Source organism: Erinaceus europaeus, chromosome 1, assembly GCF_950295315.1.
Source record: "Erinaceus europaeus chromosome 1, mEriEur2.1, whole genome shotgun sequence".
In the NCBI taxonomy this organism is placed as follows: Eukaryota; Metazoa; Chordata; class Mammalia; order Eulipotyphla; family Erinaceidae; genus Erinaceus; species Erinaceus europaeus.
The window spans coordinates 77,043,243-77,069,107 of record NC_080162.1 but is presented as its reverse complement, the minus strand read 5'-3'; the positions used below and the strand labels follow the sequence as shown (position 1 = coordinate 77,069,107).

General features: G+C 42.0%; 1 protein-coding gene across 2 annotated transcripts; it reads left to right on the top strand.

Annotated features, from left to right (window-relative positions):
• The first annotated feature begins 652 nt into the window (after positions 1–652).
• On the top strand, positions 653–25,493 carry EIF2S2 (eukaryotic translation initiation factor 2 subunit beta). 2 transcript variants are annotated; one of them, XM_016187963.2, is made up of 9 exons: positions 653–815; positions 6,831–7,011; positions 10,359–10,462; positions 15,281–15,416; positions 16,172–16,272; positions 17,198–17,346; positions 21,397–21,453; positions 24,233–24,318; positions 25,023–25,493. In XM_016187963.2, the coding sequence occupies exons 1-9, from the start codon at positions 801–803 to the stop codon at positions 25,196–25,198; spliced, it is 1,005 nt and encodes a 334-aa protein (XP_016043449.1). In that variant the 5' UTR covers positions 653–800; the 3' UTR covers positions 25,199–25,493. The 2 variants fall into 2 exon arrangements, with proteins under 2 accessions (XP_016043449.1, XP_007522733.1); XM_007522671.3 differs by having other exon boundaries at positions 654–815; positions 6,834–7,011.
• The last annotated feature ends 372 nt before the right edge of the window (positions 25,494–25,865 follow it).

Here is a 25,865-nt window from a genome sequence, read left to right as displayed (position 1 = left end):
GTAGGCACTGGAGCCTGTGAGCACTGGAATGTGTGCCCTCAACCAGATGCGCCACCACCTGGCTCCTTTTTAAATATTTTAAATTTTGTTTACTTCTTTTTTCCAAAACCAGGCCCTCTCTCTTTAGGGGGCAGTCAGCTTTCCTCAGTCTACCTTGGGGGGGACAAGGCTTCTGGTTTCCCACCTCCCAGGTGGGACCCCAGCAAGTGACGTGAGATCCCACGGTGGGGGTCGCGCATTCAGTTCCAACTTCCGAGTTCCTCACATTCGGAAAAACTCCAAAGGGACAGGGCGGAGTAGCAGCTGTCCCAAGGAACTGCTACCAGGGTATGTGTTACCCACCACACTAGTTCAGGAGCCACGGCCCAACTCACACCTTGAGCGGGTGAAAGAGCCGGAAATCGGCTCTGTAGCGCTAAAGGCCGGAGTCTGACGCGCCGCTTACAAGAGCAAACCACTCGGCCCGCAGTACCTCAGACGTCACGCGCCCGCACGGATCTCTGGGTATTCGCTCCGCCAAAGCCGCCTTTTCCGGGCGAACTACAAATTCCAGATTGCCTCGCGTCGCGGCGTCGCCTGGAAACTCGCGCCAGACCCCTCTGCGCGCTTGCGCATTGGAGGACCCTGCGCAGGCGCATTCTCCACGCTTCGGAAGTGAGGGCGGGGTGTAGTTCCCTTTCGCTGATGCAAGAGCCTAGTGCGGTGGACGGAGAAGTGTCGTCTGGAGCACCGCTGCCCACGGGGCGTGGAGCTGATCCGTCCGACTTGCCGTCCGTGGCGAACCCACTCGAGTTGCAGCCATGTCCGGGGACGAGGTGAGGCTCTTGGACCTGGCGCGGGAGCTAGGGACTGAGGCGGGAGTCAAACCCACTCCAGTGTGGAGATGAGGCCTGCGGCCTAGTTGCCGGACGCCGCCATGTGGGGCCGCGCGGACTCCGGAGCCGTGGGCTTGCGGCGCCCGAGTGTCTTCGCGGTGGCGGCTGTGAGGCCGGCGGCCGGCGTTTCCGGCAGGCAGAGCACTTTGAGTCGCCCGCCGACAAGGGGCTTTGAATGCCGGGTGGAGGTCCCGCCCGCGCGAGGTCGTGGCTGCGCCCCCTTCCTCCCGACGCTGCGGGTCCGGCGCGTCTCGTCGGGCGGAGGGAGCCGGCGCCGGCTCCCCGGGACTTGCCTCGGTGAAAACTTTGCCGGTTGGCTGGTGCTGGCCGGTCTCCGCCTGGAGCCTTGTGCGTGAAGGCTCAGGGGTGAGGGAGCCGGGACGAGAGGCCGAGACACCCCCCGCCTCCCGGGCCTCTCACGACGACGGACCCCGGGGAGGACTGCGGCGGGGGCGGGGAGGCGAACGCCGCGAAGAACCTTCAGAGACGGGGAGTCCGGGCTGGGCTGCTCAGGGAACCTCGTTCCGCCTTCGTGCTTGCACTTGAGCAGATCTGCCCCTTGGGTCTGGATTTACCCCAGTTCGTGTAAAACCAGACGGCCCAAAGTGAGGTTGGACTTTCATGCTTGTGGCCGCTAACGCGGGGGTGGTGGGGGCAGAGCTGCCACCGGCCGGTCAGGGCCCCACCAGATACAGACAGGCTCGCCAGTTTGTGCTCACGACGGGACACCTTCGAGTGCTTGACATGGAGGACTTCGTGGAGAAGGAAGAGGGAAAACTGGAGGCTTTCCTGGGCGCGGGCTTTAGAAAAAGGCCCTGAAGGATGCTTAGACTTTGCTGGAGTCCTAAGCGAGCAGCTTGGGCGGCGCGTGAACATGCTGACAGAAAGCGGAATGTTCTCCAGCTTGGGTGCAGTTAGTCCCTTGAAATGTGGGTTAGTTCATGGAGGGGTCTGAAGACCACATTAAGGAATGTGGATTTTATCCTGGAGGGGATGAAACTCTGGTTTCGTTTTCCTAACAGTCCCATTAGAGAGTGCTAGATCCACTTTAGAGAACAACAACAACAACAAAGAACTGAGGTTTGCGCTGTATAAGGTCTGTGAACCAGGTGTAGAGTTCCAGATCTATTCAGTGCTGCCTCCTTCTGGGATTGTAAGAGCCTCTCACTGTCCTAGAGAAATGGAGAGTCGAGAGGATGTAAATATTCCTGGATGGGCATTGTTTTACACTCGTTTTCACCCATTTTAAATTTCTATTAACATTTTCTTTACTGGGGGATTAATAGTTTACAGTCAACAATAAAATACAGTAGTTTGTACATGTATAACATTTCGGTTTTCCACATAACAGTGAGATCACATTCCAGGACCTGAACCCTTCTCCTCACCCCAGAGTTCTTTACTTGGGTGCAGTACACTCTCACAACTTTACCAAGTGCACTACCTGCCTTAATGTGAGGTATTGTAAGGTACTGTTATATGTATAGTTTGCATGGTAAAGTGCTCACAAGTGTGGAGGAAGTAAGAGGTCTATCTGTCTCTGATTGCTACAAGAGGTAGAAATAGAGCCATTGAGTTAGGGAATTAGGTGTGTCAGAGTTTGTTTTTAGAAGTGGGGTCAGGTTCTGAAGAAAGTGGAATATGAAAACATAATTACAGAAGGAACTGAGGCGTGTCAAGCAGAAGAGGCAGAACCTGGCATTCTAGGAGAGTCAGGAGAATAAAGTTATTGACCTGCTTGGCAGTTCTCAGGTAGTCTTAACTGCATTTTTATAGAGAGGAAACTAGTTAATGTGTTCAAAATCACACAGCAAGTTAGAACTAATTCTCTGAGTTCTGCTTTGGAGGTAGGTTTCTTTAGTGCTGTTGACTGTTGGGTTGTCGGGGATGTCATGATGTATCTTTCTGTTTTCCTATGCAAAAATGCATTGAGACTTTCCCAATAACCCAGTAGTTAAGTATTCTTGGGTCAGTTCTTATCTTCTGACTATTTCACGGTCATATAAGGATCAAGCAGAAATACTGACATGAAATAGTTTATAAACTGCCAGAGATGCTCCAGAGCTTAATACACAAGTAATATAAACTGCAGGCACTTAAAAAAAGTTGATAGCAAAGCCCAAAACTCACCAAAAAAACCCTTTTAACCTGAGTATAATAGTGATATTTACAAAGTGGTATTCTAGAAATGTCTGATAGCTAGCAAAGAAAAATCAGATAATTTGCAGACAGCCAGTATTTTTTAGACCTGCCCATCCCTTTTTAAAGTGGTATCAATAGCTAATTATTACTTACTACTAGGCCTGACTCACAATGTGTCAGAACATTAAATTTTCACAAAAGAAAACTGTTTTACAAAAGAAATTTTTTAGTTAAAAATGGACATCCCGGGACCGGGTGGTGGTGCACCTATTTGAGAACATGTGTTACAGTGCACAAGGACCCAGGTTCGGGCCCCCAGTCCCCACCTGCAGGGGGAAGCTTTATGAGTGGTGAAGCAGGGCTGCAGGTGTCTCTCCGTCTCTCTCCCTCTCTCTCTTCCCCTTCCCTCTTGATTTCTGTCTCTATCCAGTAATAAATAAAGATAATAAAAAAATCTAAAAAAAAAATGGACATCCCATGAAAGAACAAAGAAAATCTTTATTGTTGTTATTGCTGTCATTGTTTTGGATAGGACAGAGAAATCGAGAGGAGGGGGAGAGAAGGAGACACTTGCAGACCTGCTTCACTGCTTGTGAGGTGACCCCCTTGTGGGTGGGGAGCTGGGTGCTTGAACCAGGATCCTTTGGGCAGTCCTTGCGCTTTTCGCTATGAGAGCTTAACCTGCTGTGCCTCGCCCCCCACCCCCATCTTACTATGCAGACACTACTGCACTTTTGCTCTGCATACCTTGCTTCTCTCTGGTTGCACGTACCTCCTGAGAGTCGTGTGGCTATAAAGTAAGGCATGATGGGATAGCTTTCCAATTTTATGTGACACTTGAGGCTATTGACAGTGATTTTTGCTGGTCTCCTTTTTCTCTTACCCAGTCCTAATTGGGAAGTGGAAAATGGAAAGCTTCACCTAAAGTCTTTGTTATGAACTCAAGGGGGAAATAAAAGCTCAAGAGATTCTCTGCACTTTTCCCCATAAGTGCTGTGGCATATCTGCTCAAATCTAAAGTTCATGTACACTGGGAATACTGTAATTTGGAAGTTGGATATGAAAGTCATATACACATAATTAATTTGTTTTCATTTAAACCAGGTAGCTAACTCAACTTCTGACTTGTGCCAGGAATTGAACCTGGGACCTCAGTTCTCTCTGGCTTTATCAAGTCTGTTGTGTTTCCTATGGTACTATCTTCCTTAGTTCAACACCTTAAATATTCTTTAAATTAGGACTGACATAATCCTTGGGGGATGTTGACTTTAAACATTACTTTGGAATACATGTTTTCCTTATTTTACTTTTAGTATTTTTTCAGAGCATATGTACGATGTCACTGTTTGTGGAGCAACTTTTTCATCCAGAGAGGGAGAGACATGACACTTGTGCTTGCCCCATGCTTCTGCTCTCCCATCACATGCCAGTGCTCAGACATGGACCATGTGCTCTACCCAGTGACCTATCTCTAGCCCTAATGTCCATATTTTTTTTAACTCTACTGGATAATGTAAATTGAGCTGCTGAGTATGTGTCTTAAATATGTGATGTTTTTTAAATTATTACAGTGTATAATCCTTTGCTTGCTTATTACTCTTTACTACACTCAGCCAAACTGTTGATCAGAATAGTTTTCCTATAGATAAAAACTTGTGCTTTTTCAGAGGATAAGAGGCAATCATAAGACTGTCCTTTGACTTCAAAATCCCTCCTATCTTTGGTCTTCTTTGCCAAGTAATAGTTTAAATTTATTTTGAGGAACTTGATACTTGAAAAAAAGCAAGAAATGAATATTAAGTCCTTCCAGACAACCCATTTTATAGTGCCTGAAGTGCTATCTGTCCTTTTGCCAAATCTAGATACATTCATTTGGGAATGAAGGTGAATTGTAGCTTCATCTGTGTAAAGAAGCATAACATATTTGCTTGGCCCAGTAATTCAGCCTTGGAGAATTCCTTCCTTTTGGCTCTTCTGTTTTCATCTCTGGGAGTTCACAGCTCTGGGCTGACTTTTTCAGAGACAGGCAGAGGGAAAGAGTGCTGTGGGGGCTGGACTTGAACCTGGGTTGCACACATGGCCAAGCAGTGCACTGTCCAGGTGCACTATTTTACTAATCCTTTTCTGTTCTTTCTTTTTTTTTTTTTAATTTTTTATTTATTTAAGAAAGGATAAATTAACAAAACCATAGGGTAGGAGGGGTACAACTCCACACAATTCCCACCACCCAATCTCCGTATCCCATCCCCTCCCCTGATAGCTTTCCCATTCTCTATCCCTCTGGGAGCATGGACCCATGGTCGTTTTGGTTTGCAGAAGGTGGAAGGTCTGGCTTCTGTAATTGCTTCCCCGCTGAACATGGACGTTGACTGGTTGGTCCATACTCCCAGTCTGTCTCTCTCTTTCCCTAGTAGGATGGGTCTCTGGGGAAGCTGAGCTCCAGGACACTTTGGTGGGGTCTTCAGTCCAGGGAAGCCTGGCTGGCATCCTGATGGCATCTGGCACCTGGTGGCATTTCCAGTAGATGTGGTCGGAGCTCAAGCCACTAGCAGCTTCTCATTCCGCCATCTTCCGGAATAGTCTCCCTTTTCTGTTCTTTTTAAGTTTTCCAAGTGATGTTTTTTTCTGACTGACTCCATGTTAAAATTACTGATTTATACATTTAGATCCTTGTTATAGTAGGGGGAAAAAACTTTGAAATGAGGTCAATTTAATTTTTATAATGCATTGAAGATCTTTATTACGTGAGGATGAAAACTACTCTTTGGGAGTCGGGCTGTAGTGCAGCGGGCTAAGCGCAGGTGGCGCAAAGCACAAGGACCGGCATAAGGATCCCGGTTTGAACCCTGGCTCCCCACCTGCAGGGGAGTCGCTTCACAGGTGGTGAAGCAGGTCTGCAGGTGTCTATCTTTCTCTCCTCCTCTCTGTCTTCCCCTCCCTCTCTCCATTTCTCTCCGTCCTATCCAACAACAACAACAACAATAACTACAACAATAAAACAACAAGGGCAACAAAAGGGAATAAATAAATAAAATAAATATATATAAAAAGAAAACTACTCTTTATTTTAGATTGTAGTTTGCTTTTAGTATAACTCTGCTGGTGGTAGTGGTGTGTTCTACCAGAGCACTGCTCAGCTCTGGCTTATGGTGGTGTGGGGAATTGAACGTAGGACCCAGAACCTCAGGCATGAGAATATTTTGCATGATCATTATGCTATTTCCCCCACCTATAACTTGGTTTTAATGTGCTTGAACATAAATTTAAGTTGCTTGGAATTAATTTGGGCTACTGGTGAAATGGTTTGATAGAGCATCAGACTTTCATGCCTGGTTCCTGGTTTGATCCTCAGCCTTGCTTATACTGGAATGATGCTCTGACTTCTTTCTTTTCTCTTTGCCTCATGTGAAAATGTCATGTAATAAGTAAAATAAAATTTTTAAGGGCTGGGGAGACAGCATAATGATTCTGCAAATAACTTTCGTACCTGAGGCTCTGAAGCCCCAGGTTCAATCCCCAGCACCACCATAAGCCAGAGCTGAGCAGTGCCATACTATGCATTCCAGATACAAAATTAGAGTAAAAGGTTTTATAGAACTTATCCTTAAGAGTTTTTTAAATATGAAGAGTTAACATTATTAATATTATTATTGTTAACTTGGACCAGGGAGACAGTATAATGGTTATACAATAAAGACTTTTGTGTCTGAGGATTCAAGATCTCAGGTTCCATTACAGCATCACCATAAGCCAAAACTGAACAATACTCTGGTTAAAAAAAAAAAACAAAAAACTTTTTATATTCTTTTTAAGCAGATGATTTTTGACCCCACTATGAGTAAGAAGAAAAAGAAGAAGAAGAAGCCTTTTATGTTAGATGAGGAAGGGGATGCCCAGACAGAAGAAACTCAGCCCTCAGAAACAAAGGAAGTGGAGCCAGAGCCAACTGAAGACAAAGATGTAGAAGCTGATGAAGAGGACAGTAGGAAAAAAGGTCAGTTGTAGTTACTTGTCCTGAGATGCCTTGTTCTTATTTATTTATTTATTTATTTATTTTTTATTGGTCATTGTGGGTTGCAGAAGGTGGAAGGTCTGGCTTCTGTAATTGCTTCCCCGCTGAACATGGGCATTGACTGGTCGGTCCATACTCCCAGTCTGCCTCTCTCTTTCCCTAGTAGGGTGGGTCTCTGGGGAAGCGGAGCTCCAGGACACATTAATCCACATATATTGATATTTAATCCACAATGTGAAAGTGTGATGGGATTTGGAGGTAGTACTTTTGGGAAGTGGTTAGTTATGAAGACTGGATTCTTTTGAAGGTGGAATCTACATGAGTAGTATTAGTGCCCTTGTAGAAGAGACTACAGAGAGTGCATCCACTCCATCTTTTCCACCATAAGAGGTTACAGAAAAATACTGTATTTCATGAACTCAGGTGCTTCCCCTCAGAAATGACCAAATCTGCTTGTGCTGAAGGTTACTTTGCTCAGACTCAACTTTTTTTTTTTTTTAAGAAAGGATTAATTAACAAAACCATAGGGTAGGAGGGGTACAACTCCACACAATTCCCACCACCCAATCTCCATATCCCATCCCCTCCCCTGATAGCTTTCCCATTCTCTATCCCTCTGGGAGTATGGACCCAGGGTCATTGTGGGTTGCAGAAGGTAGAAGGTCTGGCTTCTGTAATTGCTTCCCCACTGAACATGGGCGTTGACTGGTCGGTCCATATTCCCACTCTGCCTCTCTCTTTCCCTAGTAGGGTGTGTCTCTGGGGAAGCTGAGCTCCAGGACACATTGGTGAGGTCTTCAATCCAGGGAAGCCTGGCCAGCATCCTGATGGCATCTGGAACCTGGTGACTGAAAAGAGAGTTAACATACGAAGCCAAACCAATTGTTGAGCAGAGATGCCTTGTTCTTAACCATTGGTGTTTTGGGTTTTTGTACATATTGTGACCTCTGAGCCTGATAAAACAGTTCCACTGAAGTTGAGGCCATCAGCAGTCTGTGTGCTGGACCATACCAGATTTCTAATAATACTTTTTCCAGGGAAATCTCCACTGAATTTACAAGTTGCCGAGATGACAAAACCTCATGATTCCAGGGCTGGTTTTCCAGTCTAACCTGTCAGGTCTCTTCTCTACTTTTAATAGTGGTTGTATTTGAATATAAGAAGAAATAGGGCCCAAGTATACAGTGTGTTTTAGCAAATCTGCAGATGTATTGGAGAGACTAAAATTACAACCTAAGGGACCAGGCAGTGGCACACCCAAGATTAAGACACCAGCATTAGTTACTTATGTGCTCTAACATACACACCATTTGACTATTAAGGAGATCGATTCAGTAAACATAATTTGTCTATTAGAGGTGAAACATTGTGGTAGGTATAGAGAACAGATAATAGTTTGAGCATGAACATCTTGTACATGTTTAAGACATACTTAGAAAATAAATCATTTTTATAAGATAAATTCATAAAAGCTCCTTGAAAAACTCTGTAGTAGAGGAATTCTAAAACATCCCTAGTATATAAGACAACAGAAAACTTAACTCAGTATATCCCATTTTTACCCACTAATGGTAGATGAAATTTTTTTTATTCATATGACAACCTTGTTTTAATAAATATGAAATACTTTGTAAGGCCTTCTGTGTTTGCTTGCTTGATTTGGTAGCTGTATAAGTCAATAAATGTTGAGCTAGGTACTAGGATTTAGTTGAGAAAGTTGTGGTCTAATAGTATCCAGTAGGAAGTTAGACAGCCAAACTATGATTAGTAACAGTCCAGGAGGTGGTTCAGTGCATAAAGCATTAGACTCTCAAACATGAGGTTTTGAGTTCAATCCCCAGCAGCACATGTAGCAGGGTGATGTCTGGTTCTTTCTCATTAATAAATAAAATCTTAAAAAAAAAAAAAAAAAAAGGCATTACCAGACCATGGGAGGCATCTAACCGAATTGGTGGAAAGGGTTTTTTTTTGGTGGAGATGTTGTCTGAGATCCTGTGGAATGGAGATAATGACTATGTGGGAGGACTTAAAGACTACACATAGTGACACTAAGAAGTTTGGGGTCTACACATAGTGACACTAAGAAGTTTGGGGTCTGGGCGGTAGTAGCACATCAGGTTAAGTGCTTAAGTGCATACTGTACAAAGGGCAAGGACTCGCATAAGAATCCCAGTTCATGAGCCCCCAGCTCCCCCACCTGCAGGGGAGTCGCTTCACAAGCAGTGAAGCAGGTCTGTAGGTGTCTTATCTTTCTCTCCCCCTCTCTGTCTTCCCCTCCTCTCTCCATTTCTCTCTGTCCTATCCAACGACGACATCAATAATAACTCCAACAATAAAACAAGGGCAACCAAAGAGAATCCATAAATATTAAAAAAAAAAATCCCAGTTCAAGCCCCCAGCTCCCCACCTGCAGGGGAGTCGCTTCATAGATGGTGAAGCAGGTCTTCAGGTGTCTTTGTCTCCCCTTCTCTATCCCTCCCCCCTAATTTTTCTCTATCCTATTCTACTTAAAAAGAGAGAGTTTTAGAAGTTGGTCATTAGGGCTAGAGCCAAGTACTATTGTGAGATTGGGTAGGAGTGGAAAGGTAAAGCTGGGGGGTTTGGAAATTACCTTAGAGATCTTACTTTGCCTTAATAACAATGAGTCATGGTCAGATTACTAAAGAAATATGCCCCAACATAGACCCTTACTTAACCAGATTTTTCTTTCAAAACTTTTTAATAGCCATTTTTATCTATTTATTACTAGGTCAAGAGAGAAAATTTGGGAGGGAGGGGGAAATAGAGGGGAAGAGACAGAGAGACTCCTGTAGCCCTGCTTCACTTGTGAAGCTTCCCCCTGCAGGTGAGGAATAGGGACTTGAACTGGGGTTCTTATGCACTGTAATGTGTGCACTTAACCAGGTGCACCACCTCCAGGTTCCTTTTTCAAAACTTTGAGTTGACCTGCCATTGTGTTTTTCAGAGGTACCTTTATGGCAAGGAACTACAGTGTTATACCCAATCTCTTTATTCTAATGATTTGATTAATTTAGAGCTGAAACATGGTATAACGCAGGTGGCACAAAGTGCAAGGACCAACGTAAGGATCCCAGTTCGAGCCCCCGGCTCCCCATCTGCAGGGGAGTTGCTTCACAAGCGGTGAAGCAGGTCTGCAGGTGTCTTATTTTTCTCTCCCCCTCTCTGTCTTCCCCATCTCCATTTCTCTCTGTCCTATCCCAACAATGACAACAACAATAATAACTACAACAATAAAACAACAAGGGCAACAAAAGGGAATAAGTAAATATTTTTTAAAAACTTGATTGCTTTTTTTCCCCCCTTTTCAGATGCCTCTGATGATCTAGATGATTTGAACTTCTTTAATCAGAAGAAAAAGAAGAAAAAAACAAAAAAGATATTTGATATTGATGAAGCTGAGGAAGGTGTAAAGGTAAAATTTCTTTTTGAAGGCAAAATTTGCTCTCTTGAAAGGTTGAAATGGCTGGCATTTCTCCCTCTTTGCCTCATCGCTTACTATTATAGTTTTACTTTTACTAAGTATTAAGTATCTAATCACTGTTGTTTTTGTTTGTTTTTTCCTCAGATGGATTTTTATGAGAGAGGCCATAGCACCACTCAACTCTGGCACATTGTTGAGCCATGTCTTGTATCTGGGGCCTTAGGCATATAAATTGTGTGCACCACTGCTGAGCTATCACCCTGGGACCTGCTTCAGTTTATTTTCTTGAAATTATGTCTGATTATTTTGGTTCAATATAGTTGTTATATGTTGTACCTTCTGCCATTAACTCCTTATTCCCTTTTTTTTTTTTTTTAATAATTTATTCATGAGAAAGATGGGAGAGACAGAGGAGCAGACGCCACTCTGGTACATGTGGTGCCCGGGATTGAACTCAGGAACTCATGGTTGAGAATCCAATGCATTATCCACTGCGTCACCTCCCAGACCACTAACTCCTTACTCTTAAATGTAGACAAATTGGTTGAGGGGAGGTGTTTTTTCTATTAATTTTTTTTTGTTTATTTATGTATTTGGAATTCAAACAAATTGAGAGGGGAGGGGGAGAATAAAAAGGAGAGATACCTATAATACTTCTTCACCACTTATGAAGATCCTACCCTGCAAGTGGGGAGAGGGGAGTTATTTATATGAGAAATTCTATAAAGCAAAATTTCTGTGACTTAGTAAACTTTATTAAGACAAAGATATACAAACATATATATGTACCTCTCAGCATCATAGAGATTTTTTTTTAAAGCACCATAGAGCTTTTGATGAGTTGTATTTTTATTGGTTGGTGACTAGTGATCTTATGAATTGTAGAAGAATTAGAGCATTGAGGTTAGTTTATTCTAGAGTTCTCTGATCTTGTGGAGACTTTTGAGGCCTTATTACTGGATTGACGTAGACTTCTTTTTCTTTTCTTTTTTTTTCTTTCCCCTCCAGGGTTATTGCTGGGCTCGGTGCCTGCACCATGAATCCACCGCTCCTGGAGGCCGTTTTCCCCCCTTTTTGTTGCCCTTGTAGCCACATTGTGGTTATTTTATTGCCATTGTTGATGTTGTTCGTTGTTGGATAGGACAGAGAGAAATGGAGAGAGGAATGGAAGACAGAGAGGGGGAAACAAAGATAGACACCTGTGGACCTGCTTTATTGCCTGTGAAGCGACTACCCTGCAGGTGGGGAGCCGGGGGCTCGAACCGGGATCCTTATGCCAGTCCCTGCGCTTTGCACCACATATGATTAACCCACTGCGCCACCGCCCGACCCCCTGACGTAGACTTCTTTAGGAAGACCCTGACTAGTGGTCTTAATCAGAACCTACATATCTATTTATAAAACCTAGGAAAGTAGCAGTTTTATGAATAGAGAGCAGGGCTACAGGTGTCTCTCTGTCTCTTTTCCTCTCTACCCCTCCCCTCTCAATTTCTCTGTATCTAATGATAAAATAAGAATATAAAAAAGGAGTAATTAAAAAAAAAAACCATTGTAGCAAGAAAATACAACTTTTTTTTTTGCCTCCAGGGTTATTGCTGGGGCTCAGTGCCTGTACCATGAATCCACTGCTCCTGGAGGCCATTTTTCCCCCCTTTTGGTGCCCTAGTTGTTGTAGCCTTGTTGTGGTTATTATTATTGTTGATGTTGATTTCCTTTGTTGTTGGATAGGACAGACAGAAACCGAGAGAGGAGGAGAGAAAGATAGACACCTGCAGACTTGCTTCACCACCTATGAAGCGACTCCCCTACAGGTGGGGAGCCAGGGGCTCGAAACAGGATTCTTACCGGTTCTTGCACTTTGCGCCACATGCGCTTAACCTGCTGCGCTACCACCCGACCCCTGAAAATACAACTTTTTACTGAGTTTAGGTGATCACTGTTTTGATGACTTGGTTAGTTTAGCAAATATGTGTTTTTTGTTATAACAAGTTGTTCACTGCCAGAGTGCAGAAGCAAGTAAAACATCATCCCTGACTTCATAGGAATTTTCGTTCTCCCTCCCTACACTCCTTACTCTATGCATCTCTTTCATTTGACTATTTATTTGTATCCTTAATAGTAAATCAGTAATAAAGTGCTGTCCTGGGTTCTTTGAATTATCCTGAAAAAAATTACTAGACTTTGAGTTAAGTAGGGATTATGAGAACTTTTGGATTTGTAGCCAAGTCAGAAAGAAGTTTGGATAAGGGGTTATACTATTTGATTGACTTCTGAAGTAAAAACTGAACTTGCAGCCTGAGTCCTAAGCCTTTGGGATCTGAGGTCCCAAGCTAAGTCCTTGACATCACATGTGCCAGAGTGATGCTCTGTTTCGCTCTCTTGTGTTAATAAATCTTTAAAAGAGAGAGAGGTTTTTAAAACTTTCCAGTTAACCTAATTTGGAAACTTGGGATAGTCAATAATTATAAGATCCCAACATTGATGTTAGATAAACCAATGTCTTGAGGAAATCCCAGTTTAAAAGTCTCAGCCTGCCTGACTCACCTATAAAAGACATTTAAAAAAAAAATTGTCATTAGTAGGTTACAACTGTAAGATTACAGTATACTTAAGATTACAGTATACTTAACTAAGCATAACCACATCCAGTTCCATATATTTTTGTCCCAAAGAACACAGGATTTTTTTTTTTTTATTGCAGAGTAGTTTTCCATGAGATATATATCTCATAACTTCTTCAAGCCAGTCATCTGTTAATGGACATTGTCCACCCACTCTTTGGCTATTGTGAGTAATGCAGTTATGAACATAGGAGTGGGGTGTATATTCCCTTCTAATTAGTGTTTCAGTAGCCTTTGGATAAATGCCTAAGAGTGGTATTACTAGATCACAAGGTAGTGACATTTTTACACGTTTAAGAACTCTTTGTACAGTTTTCCAAAGGGGCTGTACCAGTTTGAATTCTCACCAGCAGTGTAGCAGAGTTCCTTTCTTTCTACAGCTGTTCCAACACCCGTCATTTCCTGATTTGTTGATGGAAGCCATTCTCACATGGTATCTCAGTGTAGTTTTAATTCACATTTCTGTAGTGGTAAGAGAAGTGGAGCATTTCTTCATTTGTGGGCTATGTGTATTAAGAAAACTATTCAGGGGGGTCGGGTGGTGGCGCAGTGGGTTAAGCGTATGTGGCGCAAAGCGCAGGGACCGGCATAAGGATCCCGGTTCGAACCCCCGGCTCCCCACCTGCAGGGGAGTCGCTTCACAGGCGGTGAAGCAGGTCTGCAGGTGTCTGTCTTTCTCTCCCCTTTTCTGTCTTCCCCTCCTCTCTCCATTTCTCTCTGTCCTATCCAACAACGAATTGCGTCAACAAGGGCAATAATATAACCACAACGAAGCTACAACAAGGGCAACAAAAAGGGGAAAAAATGGCCTCCAGGAGCGGTGGATTCATGGTGCAGGCACCGAGCCCAGCAGTAACCCTGGAGGAAGAAAAGAAAAAAAGAAAAAAAAAGAAAACTATTCAGTTCTTTCTTTGGCCCACTTTTTTATTGGGTTATTTTTACTTCTTTTGTAGATTTGTACCAATTCTGTATAGATGTTTGATATCAGTCATTTATCAGAAGTGTGATGTGCAGATACTCAGTTTTCCCGTAGACCTTCTTTACCTCATTGAATGGTTTTGGCTCCTGTGTCATATGGGAGGTTGTATTGTCTAGGCTTATTTCTGGGCTCCCAGTTCTGTTTCATTGATCAAAGTGTCCATTTTTATTCCAGTACCATGCTGCTTTTATTACTATTGCTTTATAGTATAAACTGAAATTGGGGGGTGTGATATCTCCATATTTTTCCTTTTTTCTGAGAAGTGCTAAGCCAGAGCTGATCAGTGTTCTAGTAAAAGAGGAGGAAAAGAAAGAAATGCTTTGGCTATTTTTGTTGTTTTTGTGATTCCACACAATTTGTTTAAGTTGTTTAATTTGGAAAATGCAGTTGGAATTTTGATAGAGATTGCACTGAAACTGTAGATTGCTTTTGGTAGAATCACTATTTTAATAATGTGTATTCTTCTAATCTAAGAATAAGGAACTAACATCCTTCCATTTCTGTTTGTCCTTCTATATTTTATTTAACAGTGTCCTATAGTTTTCATTGTAAAGGTCTTTCACCTCCTTTTGTGAGATTCACCCCAAGGCACTTTTATCTTTTTAGGTTTGATTGTAAGTGGAATTGAGTATAAGTTAAAATAATTAAAATAAATTTATAATATAATATAATAATATATAATATAAAATAAATTTTTCCCCACCTGCAGCTGGGAGGCATCACAAGTGGTGAAGCAGGTCTGTAGGTGTCTTATCTTTTTAGCTTCCTCTCCCCTTTCAGTTTCTGTCCTATTGATAAAAATGGGGAGGGGGGAAAGGAAAAGTGGCAGCTGGCTTCATAGTACCAGCACTAAGCATCAGTTATCAGTGATAACCCTAAAGGTTAAAAAAAAATTATCTGTAACTTCTATTTTGAATATTTGAGTATTGTTTTTCCCCCAAAATGAAGTCCATGTCAATAAAAAAAAAAAAACAAATAAACAATGAGAGTTGGGCCGTAGTGCAGTGGGTTAAGTGCAGGTGGCGCAAAGCACAAGGACCATCATAAGGATCCCATTTCGAGCCCCCAACTCCCCACCTGCAGGGGAGTCACTTCACAGATGGTGTGAAGCAGTTCTGCAGGTGTCTATCTTCCCCCCGCCCCCTTCCCCTCCTCTCTCCATATCTCTGTCTATCCAACGACGACTATAAGACTGTCTCAATTTCTTAGGAGCTCAAAATTGAAAGTGATATTCAAGAACCAGCTGAACCAGAGGATGATCTTGACATTATGCTCGGCAATAAGAAGAAGAAAAGGAAGAATGTCAAATTCCCAGATGAGGATGAAATATTAGAGAAAGATGAAGGTAGAGACTATTGGGGAGTGAGGGTGTTGTGAGGGTGGAGGTCTTAATTTCATATTTTCCCCGCCCTTTTTATTATTTTTAAAAATATTTTTTTTATTAGGTAGAGACAGAAGTTGAGAAGGGAGGGGAAGTAAGGAAGGAAAGAGAAAGATACCTGTGGCACTGCTTTACCTCTTGTGAAGCTTTCCTCCTGCAGGTGGGGACTGGGGGGGCTTAAACCTGGGCCCTTGTGCACTGTGTGCGCTTAACCCCTTTACTTTCTGATAATGAAAGTTAAAAGGAAATAGTATCTAACTTGATACTGATGGTTAAAAGATTTCATGTGGGGAGAATTTCTCAGTTTTGATTACACTAAAAACATACTGATTCATGCTATCAGGAAAATTACTGTAACAAGTTTAAATGTAATCTTGTTAAGTTACCATTAGTTTCTATGTGCTATCTTTAGAGAATACTCAGTATAGTTAGCAGATGGGTTTTTATAGATATGGAGGTTTCTGAAATGCTTCAAGATAAACTTTTTTTTAAAAACTCTATTAAGGATAGCTTATACAAGTTGTAACATCATCTATAAGGAGAAAAGAATTATTAATGAAGTTTTGATAGCCTTTGTGCTTGATGCCATTGTGAATTTGGTTGTGGGAGAGAAAACATAATTTTTGAAGCTTCCACTTCTCTCTTCACATACTCCCCACCCTTTTGTTACTGTATCAGAACCCTACCCCCTTATTCTTATAGTCTTTTGTTATTTGTAGCTTTAGAAGATGAGGACAGCAAAAAAGATGATGGTATCTCATTCAGTAACCAGACAGGCCCTGCTTGGGCAGGCTCAGAAAGAGACTACACATATGAGGAGGTAAGACAAAAATCTATTATGAGAATGGTGTTCAGCTATTTACTAGAACTGAAAGAAAAAGCAAGATAAACATTCCCTTAATTGGAGAGGCCATTGGTAGTGAAATAAACCTAGAGAGCTCATGTAGCTATCAGTGCTACTGCTATATGCTTGTATATAGGACAACCTCCCCCCAAATGTAAGTTATTATGGTATTTAATTGTTTGATGGTGAATTCCTGAGGACATCTAGTCCCCTTAAATTGGGAGGGTGAGGTGAAGTACAGTAAAAGGAGTGGCTAATTGGGGCCACAGCTATCTAAAATGTTCTTGTTTGAGCTTTCCTGAACTTTTTTTTTTTTTCCTCCAGGGTTATTGCTGGGCTCGGTGCCTGCACCATGAATCCACCGCTCCTGGAGGCCATTTTTCCCCCTTTTTGTTGCCCTAGTTGTTGCAGCCTCGTTGCGGTTATTATTGCCATTGTTGACGTTGCTTTGTTGTTAGATAGGACAGAGAGAAATGGAGAGAGGAGGGGAAGACAGAGAGAGAGGGGAGAGAAAGATAGACACCTGCAGACCTGCTTCACTGCCTGTGAAGCGACTCCCCTGCAGGTGGGGAGCCGGGGGCTCGAACCGGGATCCTTAGGCTTGAACCGGGATCCTTACGCCGGTCCCTGCGCTTTGCGCCACGTGCGCTTAACCCACTGCGCCACCGCCTGACTTCCTACCTGAACTTTTTTAAACAGAACTTAGTTGGAGCGAGGGGTGTTCTCTCCAAGTATTCAAAGTTAAACATCCACAATAAAAGAGATTCTGGTTGATAACTGAGTACTACTCACAAGGAATTAGCAGAATGTACAGTATATTTGGTCTGTATAAAGGTAAAGTGACTTTAGTGGGAACTTTATACTTTTCTGTTAATTTGTATGCAAATCATTTTCTCGGTAGCTACTGAATCGAGTGTTCAACATCATGAGGGAGAAGAATCCAGACATGGTTGCTGGAGAAAAAAGGAAATTTGTGATGAAACCTCCACAGGTTGTCCGAGTAGGAACCAAGAAAACTTCTTTTGTCAACTTCACAGATATCTGTAAACTGTAAGTTGGTTGGAGAATTTCCTTACTAAATACTAGATCTCAATGGAGTATATCTGTGTTGTGTCTATTATGGACTGTTGTTTTCTCCGGGCTAGCTTCACGGGCGGGTAACAGACGACTAGGGACTCATGGTTGAGCTGTAGGCAGTATCTCTTTATTCATGCAGGACGCAGCACAATCTAAGATGAGCTAAGCTAAACTCAAGTACCCTAAAACTCACAATGTTGTCTTTATATATACTTGCCAAGTAGGGTGGAAACAGGATGTGACATAGAGAGGGTGGAGAGAAAAGTGACTGGTGAAAATCAGAGTGTGACAAGGAGGGGGCAGAGCAGGTGAGAATCCTATCACTGAACCACCAATGCCCTGGAGTGCTTTATGTAAATGTAAAAGTGATTTATGTAAATAGACCAAAGCTTTGAATGGGATTAAATCTATCCCTATATAGGCATATGGTTAAGCAGAAGCCAGGGGGAGCTGGCATACTATCCAACAATGGACTTTGTTACAGATAAGAAAAAAGAATGTCTAGAAGATAGTGTTAAAGAAGATTATAGTTTTGAGACTGTTCATGGTATCATAGGTTTCAAGGTTCACTTTATCAGACAGCCAGAGGTAAGAGAAGCCCACTCAAGCTGACTCACTAAATTGGACCCTACCCAGATGAGAGTGAGAAAAGTGGGATGGGAGCCTAAGGAAGTGAAAAATATTCATCAGTTTGGGATGGGCCCCATTTTGAGCTTCATATAAAGATATATGCACTGCAGATAATAGGGAAACACACTAAGTAAAAAGGAGACTAGCTGGAGAGAAAGCATAATGATGTTATGCAAAGAGATTCTCATGCCTGAGGCTCCAAAGTTCTAGGTGCAGTGTCTTGTCTCCTCCACCCCACAACTGCCATAAGCCAGAGCTGAAGAGTGCTCTGGTGTGTGTGTGTGGGGGGGATAATAATTACACATACAGTCCCACCACTAGAGATAACCTCTTGTTTTCATCGCTTACAGGCATTACTTAAAAGATTTTATACCTTAAAGCACATGGAAGTGACTCACCCTATAGAGCATGAGTCAAGGTTTTTTTTGTTTGTTTGTTTTTTAACCAGAGCACACTGATCAGCTCTGGCTGTTGGTGGTGTGAGGGGTTGAACCTGGGACTTCAGAGCCCTGGGTTCAAGCCCCCATACCAGATGTGAGAACCAGGGCACCAGGGGAGCTCTGAGCAGTGAAGCAGTGCTGTGGGGGTGTCTCCATTTCTCACCTCTAAAATGAAGAGGAAAAGAAAGTTGGCCTGGGAGGAGTGGTATCACCACCCTTTTTGATAGCACTTTTTTTTTTTTTTGCCTCTGACAACAAATGCTTGTTACCAAAAATATAGACCTATGTTAAAGAAAATGAAAAATCAGATGTTCAATGTTAATAGATAATACTATTGTGAAACTTCTACATAGATCATTAAATTGTCTTCATAAGTTTTTAGCAGAACATTATACTTGAGTATTGGAAAAAGCATGATATTTTATATAGAAAAATTATAACTTTTCCTACAACCCCATACTAGTTCCTTAGTTGAACCTGGTTACAAAACTGTTTATTAGAGTACTGCTCAGCTCTGGTTTAAGGTGATGTAGGGCATTGAACCTGGGACTTTGGAACTTAAGGCATGAGTCTCTTTGGAAAACCATTATGCTAGGTAGCCCCACCCAGGTTTTTATTATCAGATAAACATTTATTTATTTGGGAATTAATGTTTTACATTCAACAGTACATACAATAGTTTGTACATGCATTAACATTTCTCAGTTTTCCATACAACAATACAACCCCCCACTAGGTCCTCTAATCCTTCCTGGACTTGTATTCTCCTCCCCCATCAGATAAACCTTTAGGGAACATCCTTGTAACATGTATTTTGGGAGTAACTCAGAATAGATCATTAGGAAAAATTCCGAAAGTGAAATTACTGAATCAAAAGAAATGGATGTTTCTTTATGGCAATTATTTGCAAACAACTTTCTAATAATCTGATGCCAATTTACATTCCCACTAGTAATTAGTATTTATTTTACCTTCTTTAAAAATATATTTATTCCCTTTTGTTGCCCTGTTTTATTGTTGTAGTTACTGTTATTGATGTCGTTGTTGTTGGATAAGACAGAGAAATCGAGAGAGGAGAGAAAGGGAGACCTGCAGACCTGCTTCGCTGCTTGTGAAGCGACATCCCTGCAGGTGGGGAGCTGGGGGCTTGAACTGGGATCCTTATGCTGGTCCTTGTGCTTTGCGCCACATGCGCTTAACCCTGCTGCACTACCACCTCCCTTATTTTACCTTTTATTTTATTTTTTTTTTTACCAGAGTGATGCTCAACTTTGGTGCTGTGGGGGATTGAATCTGAGGCTTTGGAGCCTCATGCACAAAAGTCTTTTGCATTGCCATTATGTTGTTTTATCACACCCCCCCCCCCCTTTTTGGCCTCTAGGGTTATTGCTGGGGCTTGATGCCTGCACTACAAATGCATTGCTCCTAGATGCTATTTTTCCCTTTTGTTGCGCTTGTTGTGGTTATTATTATTATTGTCATTGTTGGATAGGACAGAGAGGGGGAGAGAAAGATAGACACTTGCAGACCTGCTTCACCGCTTGTGAAGTGACCACCCTGCGGATGGGGAGCTAGGGACTTGAACCGGAATCCTTACGCCAGTCTGTGCGCTTAACCCACTGTGCTACCACCTAGCCCCATATTCCCCACCCTTTGTTTTATATTTTACTCATTACGCGGTGTGGGGTTGGGGGGAAACTTGAATTTTGATAGTTAAAGAAATTAAAATTTTTTATGGTTACTGAAATAAATTTAAAATAGTGCTGAGTAAATCAAAATACTGAATTATATTGCCATTTGCCTTTTTATTTTTAAAGATTATTCATTTATTGCATGGAGAGAGAACAGGGAGAACTCTTCACAAACAGCAAAGCTGGTCTCCTCTATCTCCCCCTCACCTCTTCATTTCTCTCTGTCCTATCCAATAAAATGGAAAAAATGGCCACTAGTGGATTTGTAGTGATGGCACTGAGCCCCAGTGATGACCTTGGAGGTAAAAAAAGAGAGAGAGGAGGGGAATACCTGCTTCACCCTTCACCATTCATGAAGCCCCCTGCTGGTGAGGGCTGGGGTCTTGAACCTGGGTCCTTACATGGCATATGTGTACTTAACCAAGTGTACCACCACCCAGCCACTTTGCTTTTTTCTTGAGGAGCTAGAGCCATGTCCATTTCATTGCTCTAGATGTTTTTTGTTTAGAATGGAGGGGAGAAAGATCACACCTATGGTAATCCCATGTGGAGTTGGGACTCAATCCTAGACTCTGTGCATAATAGTAACTACTCTGAGCTGTCTTTTTGCCTCCAGGGTTATTGCTGGGACTTGGGGCTTGCACTATGAATCCACTGCTCGTGGAGGCTATTTTTTCTCTTGTTAACCTTGTTTATCGTTGTTATTATTGCTATTGTTATTGGATAGGAGAGAGAAAAATCAAGAGAGGAGAGGAAGAGAGACTACCCTGCAGTTGGGGAGCCAGTGGCTTGAAACAATCCTTATTTGCGCTTAACCCACTGCGCTACTGCCCAGCGCCCCATACTCACTTTTATACATATGGAGATAAAGCAGAGAAAACTCTTGAGTCTGGAGAGAGTGGAATATTTAAGCTGTGTTCAGATTCATTATGCTAGCATGAAATACTTCTCTATGTGCTCTTTCCTTAATGAGATTGCCAAACAGGAAATGCATTAGGTATCAACACCCAGGTATCAAGTGTCCATTGCCAAACTTGCACTTTGATGCTTCATTTCTTTAAAAAGGTAACAGTTTTTTTTTTTAAAGGTAACAGTTTTTATCTTTCTGCTATTTTTAACTTTCCTTCGCAAACATTATCCATGGGAAGTATGCATGTTTATAAATAATGTAGTATTTTCTGGGCTTTGAAATGTAAATGCCTTTACTTCAAAGTTAAATTTGGTGATATTTTCATGAAAAATATGTTTTACTCTTTTTTTAGATTACATCGTCAGCCCAAACATCTCCTTGCATTTTTATTGGCTGAGTTGGGCACAAGGTAAGATAACTATTCCCATTTATATAGTTAGGTAGTTTTACAGGGCACATCATAAGATTGCTTGATTATCAGGGGAACTTAGGTAGTGAAGGAAGGAAATCAATTTTATTTCTGTGGGAGCCTGCTTAGAAATAGGATGTAGTGGCTCATCTGAACAGGTCTACTGGTATACCAGAATATATCACAGTGATTGCCATATTTAGTTTCCTGTCATTACTTAGATTTTTTTTTTTTGTAAAGAATTTATTTATTCATGAGAACGATACGCGGAGAGAAAGAACCAGCCATTACTCTGGTACATGTGCTGCCAGGGATCGAACTCAGGACCTCATGCTTGAGAGTCCAGTGCCTTAGCCACTGCGCCACCTACCAGACCACAACTTTAGTAGTCTTTCATGAAACAAATTTTAGAGGAAGCCATTTTCTTAGGTCAGGAGTTATTTTATAGATTGTAAATGAATCACTGAAGAAATAACCCATAAATTGGCCAGGAGAAGCACACTTTTTTTTTTTTTTTAATTTTTAATTATCTTTATTTATTTGAGACAGGTAGAAATCGAGAGGGAAGGGAATGATAGGGAGGGAGAGACAGAGAGACACCTACAGCCCTGCTTTACCACTTGTGAAGCTTTCCCCCTGCAGGTGGGAACCAGGGGATTGAACCTGGGTCCTTGCACATTGTAACATGTGCGCTCAACCAGGTGCGCCACCACCTGGCCCCCAGGAGAAGCACTCTTAACAGGGATTAAATACAGTTACTTTCTGGTCATCAGGACTCACCTGTTGAAGGGACCAAGCCAATTTATCCTTATTTAGGATCCCATAGAGCTCATCCCATTGAGTTTACAGTAAATTCTAGGAAGCCAAATGTTCCTTTGAAACATTGACTATAGACTCGTGGCATCTTAATGACAGCAACGGACGTAATGAACACCTGTTACATGCTAACCACTTTTTTAGATACCATTTCAAGATCTGTAACTTTATGAAAGAGAGACTAATATTACCTGTCTGGAAACTTGGTTGGGTCACATAGCTAGCTACAGGTACAGTTAGACACATGTCTGTTTACTCTCTGGAGTTAAACTCCTACTAAAGATTTAATCCTATGGTTTCTGGTCTTACAGAAATAGACTAAAATGTTCTGTTCTCTTTCTGCTCTTGAAACTAGGTTTATTGACCAATAGTATATGTAGGTTCAGGTATAGAAGAATTATGTTTTACATGTATATTTGCTATGACCTTTAATTTGCATAAAGTGATGGATTAGAAACTAACCACTGCTCAGAACAATCTTGTTTTTGTAGAGGTGGAATAAAATAGAACAAGCTGTGACTAGTGCATCTACAGCTGCTAGGTTAAATTATAGTTGTTGAGAAAAATATTAATTTCTTTTGAGTCACTAAAGAAAGATTCCTCAATTATATTAGAGGCAGTGTTATAATCCATAGAGGATGATGATAAACCTTTAAAGAAGAACCACAGGAGAATTTCTAAAAAGCCGGATTATGAAGATAAGAATTTAGTGCTACCTAGATGAATTCTTGTTTCATTTTGTGATTCATAATTTTTAACATATTTAAGTCCTGGCATAATAATAATCCTGTCTTTGCTTTTCACATTCAGTACAAGTGTGGATTTCTTATTTTTATCTACCAGAGTGCTGCTCACTTAGTTTACAGTTTTGTGGGGGATTGAACCTGGGACTTTGAAGCCTCAGGCTTAAGAGTCTCTGCATAGGGGTCAGGTGGTGGCACACCTGGTTGAGAGCATATATTCAATGTGCAAGGACCTGGGTTCGAGCCCCCGGTCCCCACCTGCAGGGGGGAAAGCTTTATGAGTGGTGAAGCAGGGCTGCAGGTGTCTGTCTCTCTCCCTCTCTATCACCCCCTCTCGATTTCTGGCTGTCTCTATCCAATAAATAAAGATTAATTTAAAAAAAAAAGAGTCTCTGCATAACTGTTATGCTATCAACCCCCCCCCACACACACACACACACTGGGTTTTTTCTTTGTTGGCAATGAATGCACTATCTTGCACAGTTAGAAATTAGTTTTAGGGAGTCGGGCGGTTGCACAGCAGGTTAAGTGCACGTGGCGCAAAGCACAAGAACCAGCCTAAGGATCCCATTTCAAGCCCCCGGCTCCCCACCTGCAGGAGAGTTGCTTCACAAGTGGTGAAGAGGTCTGCAGGTGTCTACCTTTCTCTCCCCCTCTCTGTCTTCCCCTCCTGTCTCCATTTCTCTCTGTCCTATCCAACAACGACGACATCAATCATAACTATAACAACAAAACAACAAGGGCAACAAAAGGGAATAAATAATAATAAATAAATATTTAAAAAAAAGAAAGAAACTAGTTTTAGACTTAAAATCTATTATAAATCAGTGGGCCAGGCTGTGGGGTACCTGGTTAAGCACACACATTAATGTGGCAAAGACTCAGGTTCAAGACCCTGGTCTCCAACTTCAGGAGAAAAGGTTTACAAGTGGTAAAGCAGGGCTGCAGGTGTTTCTCTCTCATCCCTTCTTTTCTTCCCCCTCTCAATTTCTTTGTCTCTATCCAATAATAAGATTATAAATCGGTTATAAGTCAGACTTGTTGCTAGGTGCCTAATAGATTTAATGTTAAGAAATATGGGTAGGTCAGGTAGTATGGCACTGCTTCTAGGACATTATATATCATTGAATATATTTTAAATCAGTAAACGTGAAAGTCCTGGGATTTACTGCTTTATGGGAAAAAGTGACAGTAATGGACTATGTTGCTTTCTTTCACAGTGGTTCTATAGATGGTAATAACCAACTTGTAATCAAAGGAAGATTCCAACAGAAACAGATAGAAAATGTTTTGAGAAGATATATAAGTGAGTATAATTTAACACATCACTCTTACTGTTCTTACCATACTACACAGTGCTTTGGGAATAGCCATTTGATTGGTAGTGAAACTTGGAAGGCTGTCCTAAAAGATAAGTAAAAATGAGATGGGGTAGACAGCATTGTGGCTCCAGATTCCTGGGTTCACTCCTCCATACCATTGTAAGCCAGATCTGAGCAGTGGTCTGATTAAAAAGAAGTGGGCTGGGGAAAAGGGTTGGGAGGAGGTTGGTGAAAAATTCTAGTGCTAGCTAGGTGGCTCTTGGAGTTGAAAGGTTTGGATTTCCTATGAAGAGCAAGCCAGTTAATGCTATTTGTTGGTTCCAGGTTGAAGGCCAAATCAGAACAGACATTTAAACCTGGCCCTTCTTTGTTATCTCTTAAAACTGGTAGGTCTGTTTACACTTAGGAAAGTAAGTTTTCTCTAAGTGACTCTGTTATTGTTAGGATCAGGAGTAGGCATCTAATATCCTGCCTCCTTGGACATTTGGAGTTTTTGTCTTCGAGCTCATACTTTCAGAGCAGACAGCTTGTTTTTTTTTCTTAGCCCTGGAAAAGCCAGGCTTAGCTAAATTTCTCCTGATTGGGTGCCAGCCTGCACACATGAAGTTCAGCATAGATGTAATACAGAGAGAACAAACCTCTAGTTCACTGTGTCCACAAGGTAAATCATATTATTGTTTTTCTGCAGAGGAATATGTCACCTGTCACACGTGCCGATCACCAGACACAATCCTGCAAAAGGACACCCGACTCTATTTCTTACAGTGCGAAACCTGTCATTCTCGATGCTCTGTTGCCAGCATCAAAACTGGCTTCCAGGCTGTCACAGGCAAGCGAGCGCAGCTCCGTGCCAAAGCTAACTAATTTGCTAATCACCACTGATTTTTTTCCAAGTGTTGTGGAGATTTGGCTGGACAGGTTTATCATCAGAGTGGATATCCCATTATATTAAAAAACAAGATAGCAGAGTTGCCAAGTTCTGGCATGTGGCCGGTTGGTCTGAAACCTTTGCAAGATGCCGATGCTCAAGCTGTTGTCATACTCATTGCCTACTTTAACAACTGTCAAAGAAACATAAATGGGGTAAGGAGGTGCTTTTTTAAAATCGTTCGTAGACTTCTGGAAAATGCAAGATAAATTAAAGTTATTATAACAATGATTTCTTTCAATTTGGTTTTGTCTTTCAGTTTTGTTTTGTTTTTCCCCTATAAAATCTGTGCTTGCTGAGTTCAACAAAAACAGTTTGGCTATGGTGAGGTCCCAGTTGTTCTGAGAAACTGGGTATTAGTAGGCTTTCAGCTGGGCAGCCATTTTCCTTCTCAGCTTCTTCTGAGATACAGAAATCAGATACTGTTCCACATGTGGGTGGGGGGGGGGCATGTTAAAGCATGAATATGGGAGGACAACCTGTTTCCAGTGTCCAGGGAATGATTACATAGATTTGAATTCTTTTCACTATGTGAGGATTGTTGCTACTACCTCACTGCCAAGTCCTCTAGCTGTTAACACGAGGAGGGAACACAAGGTGCTA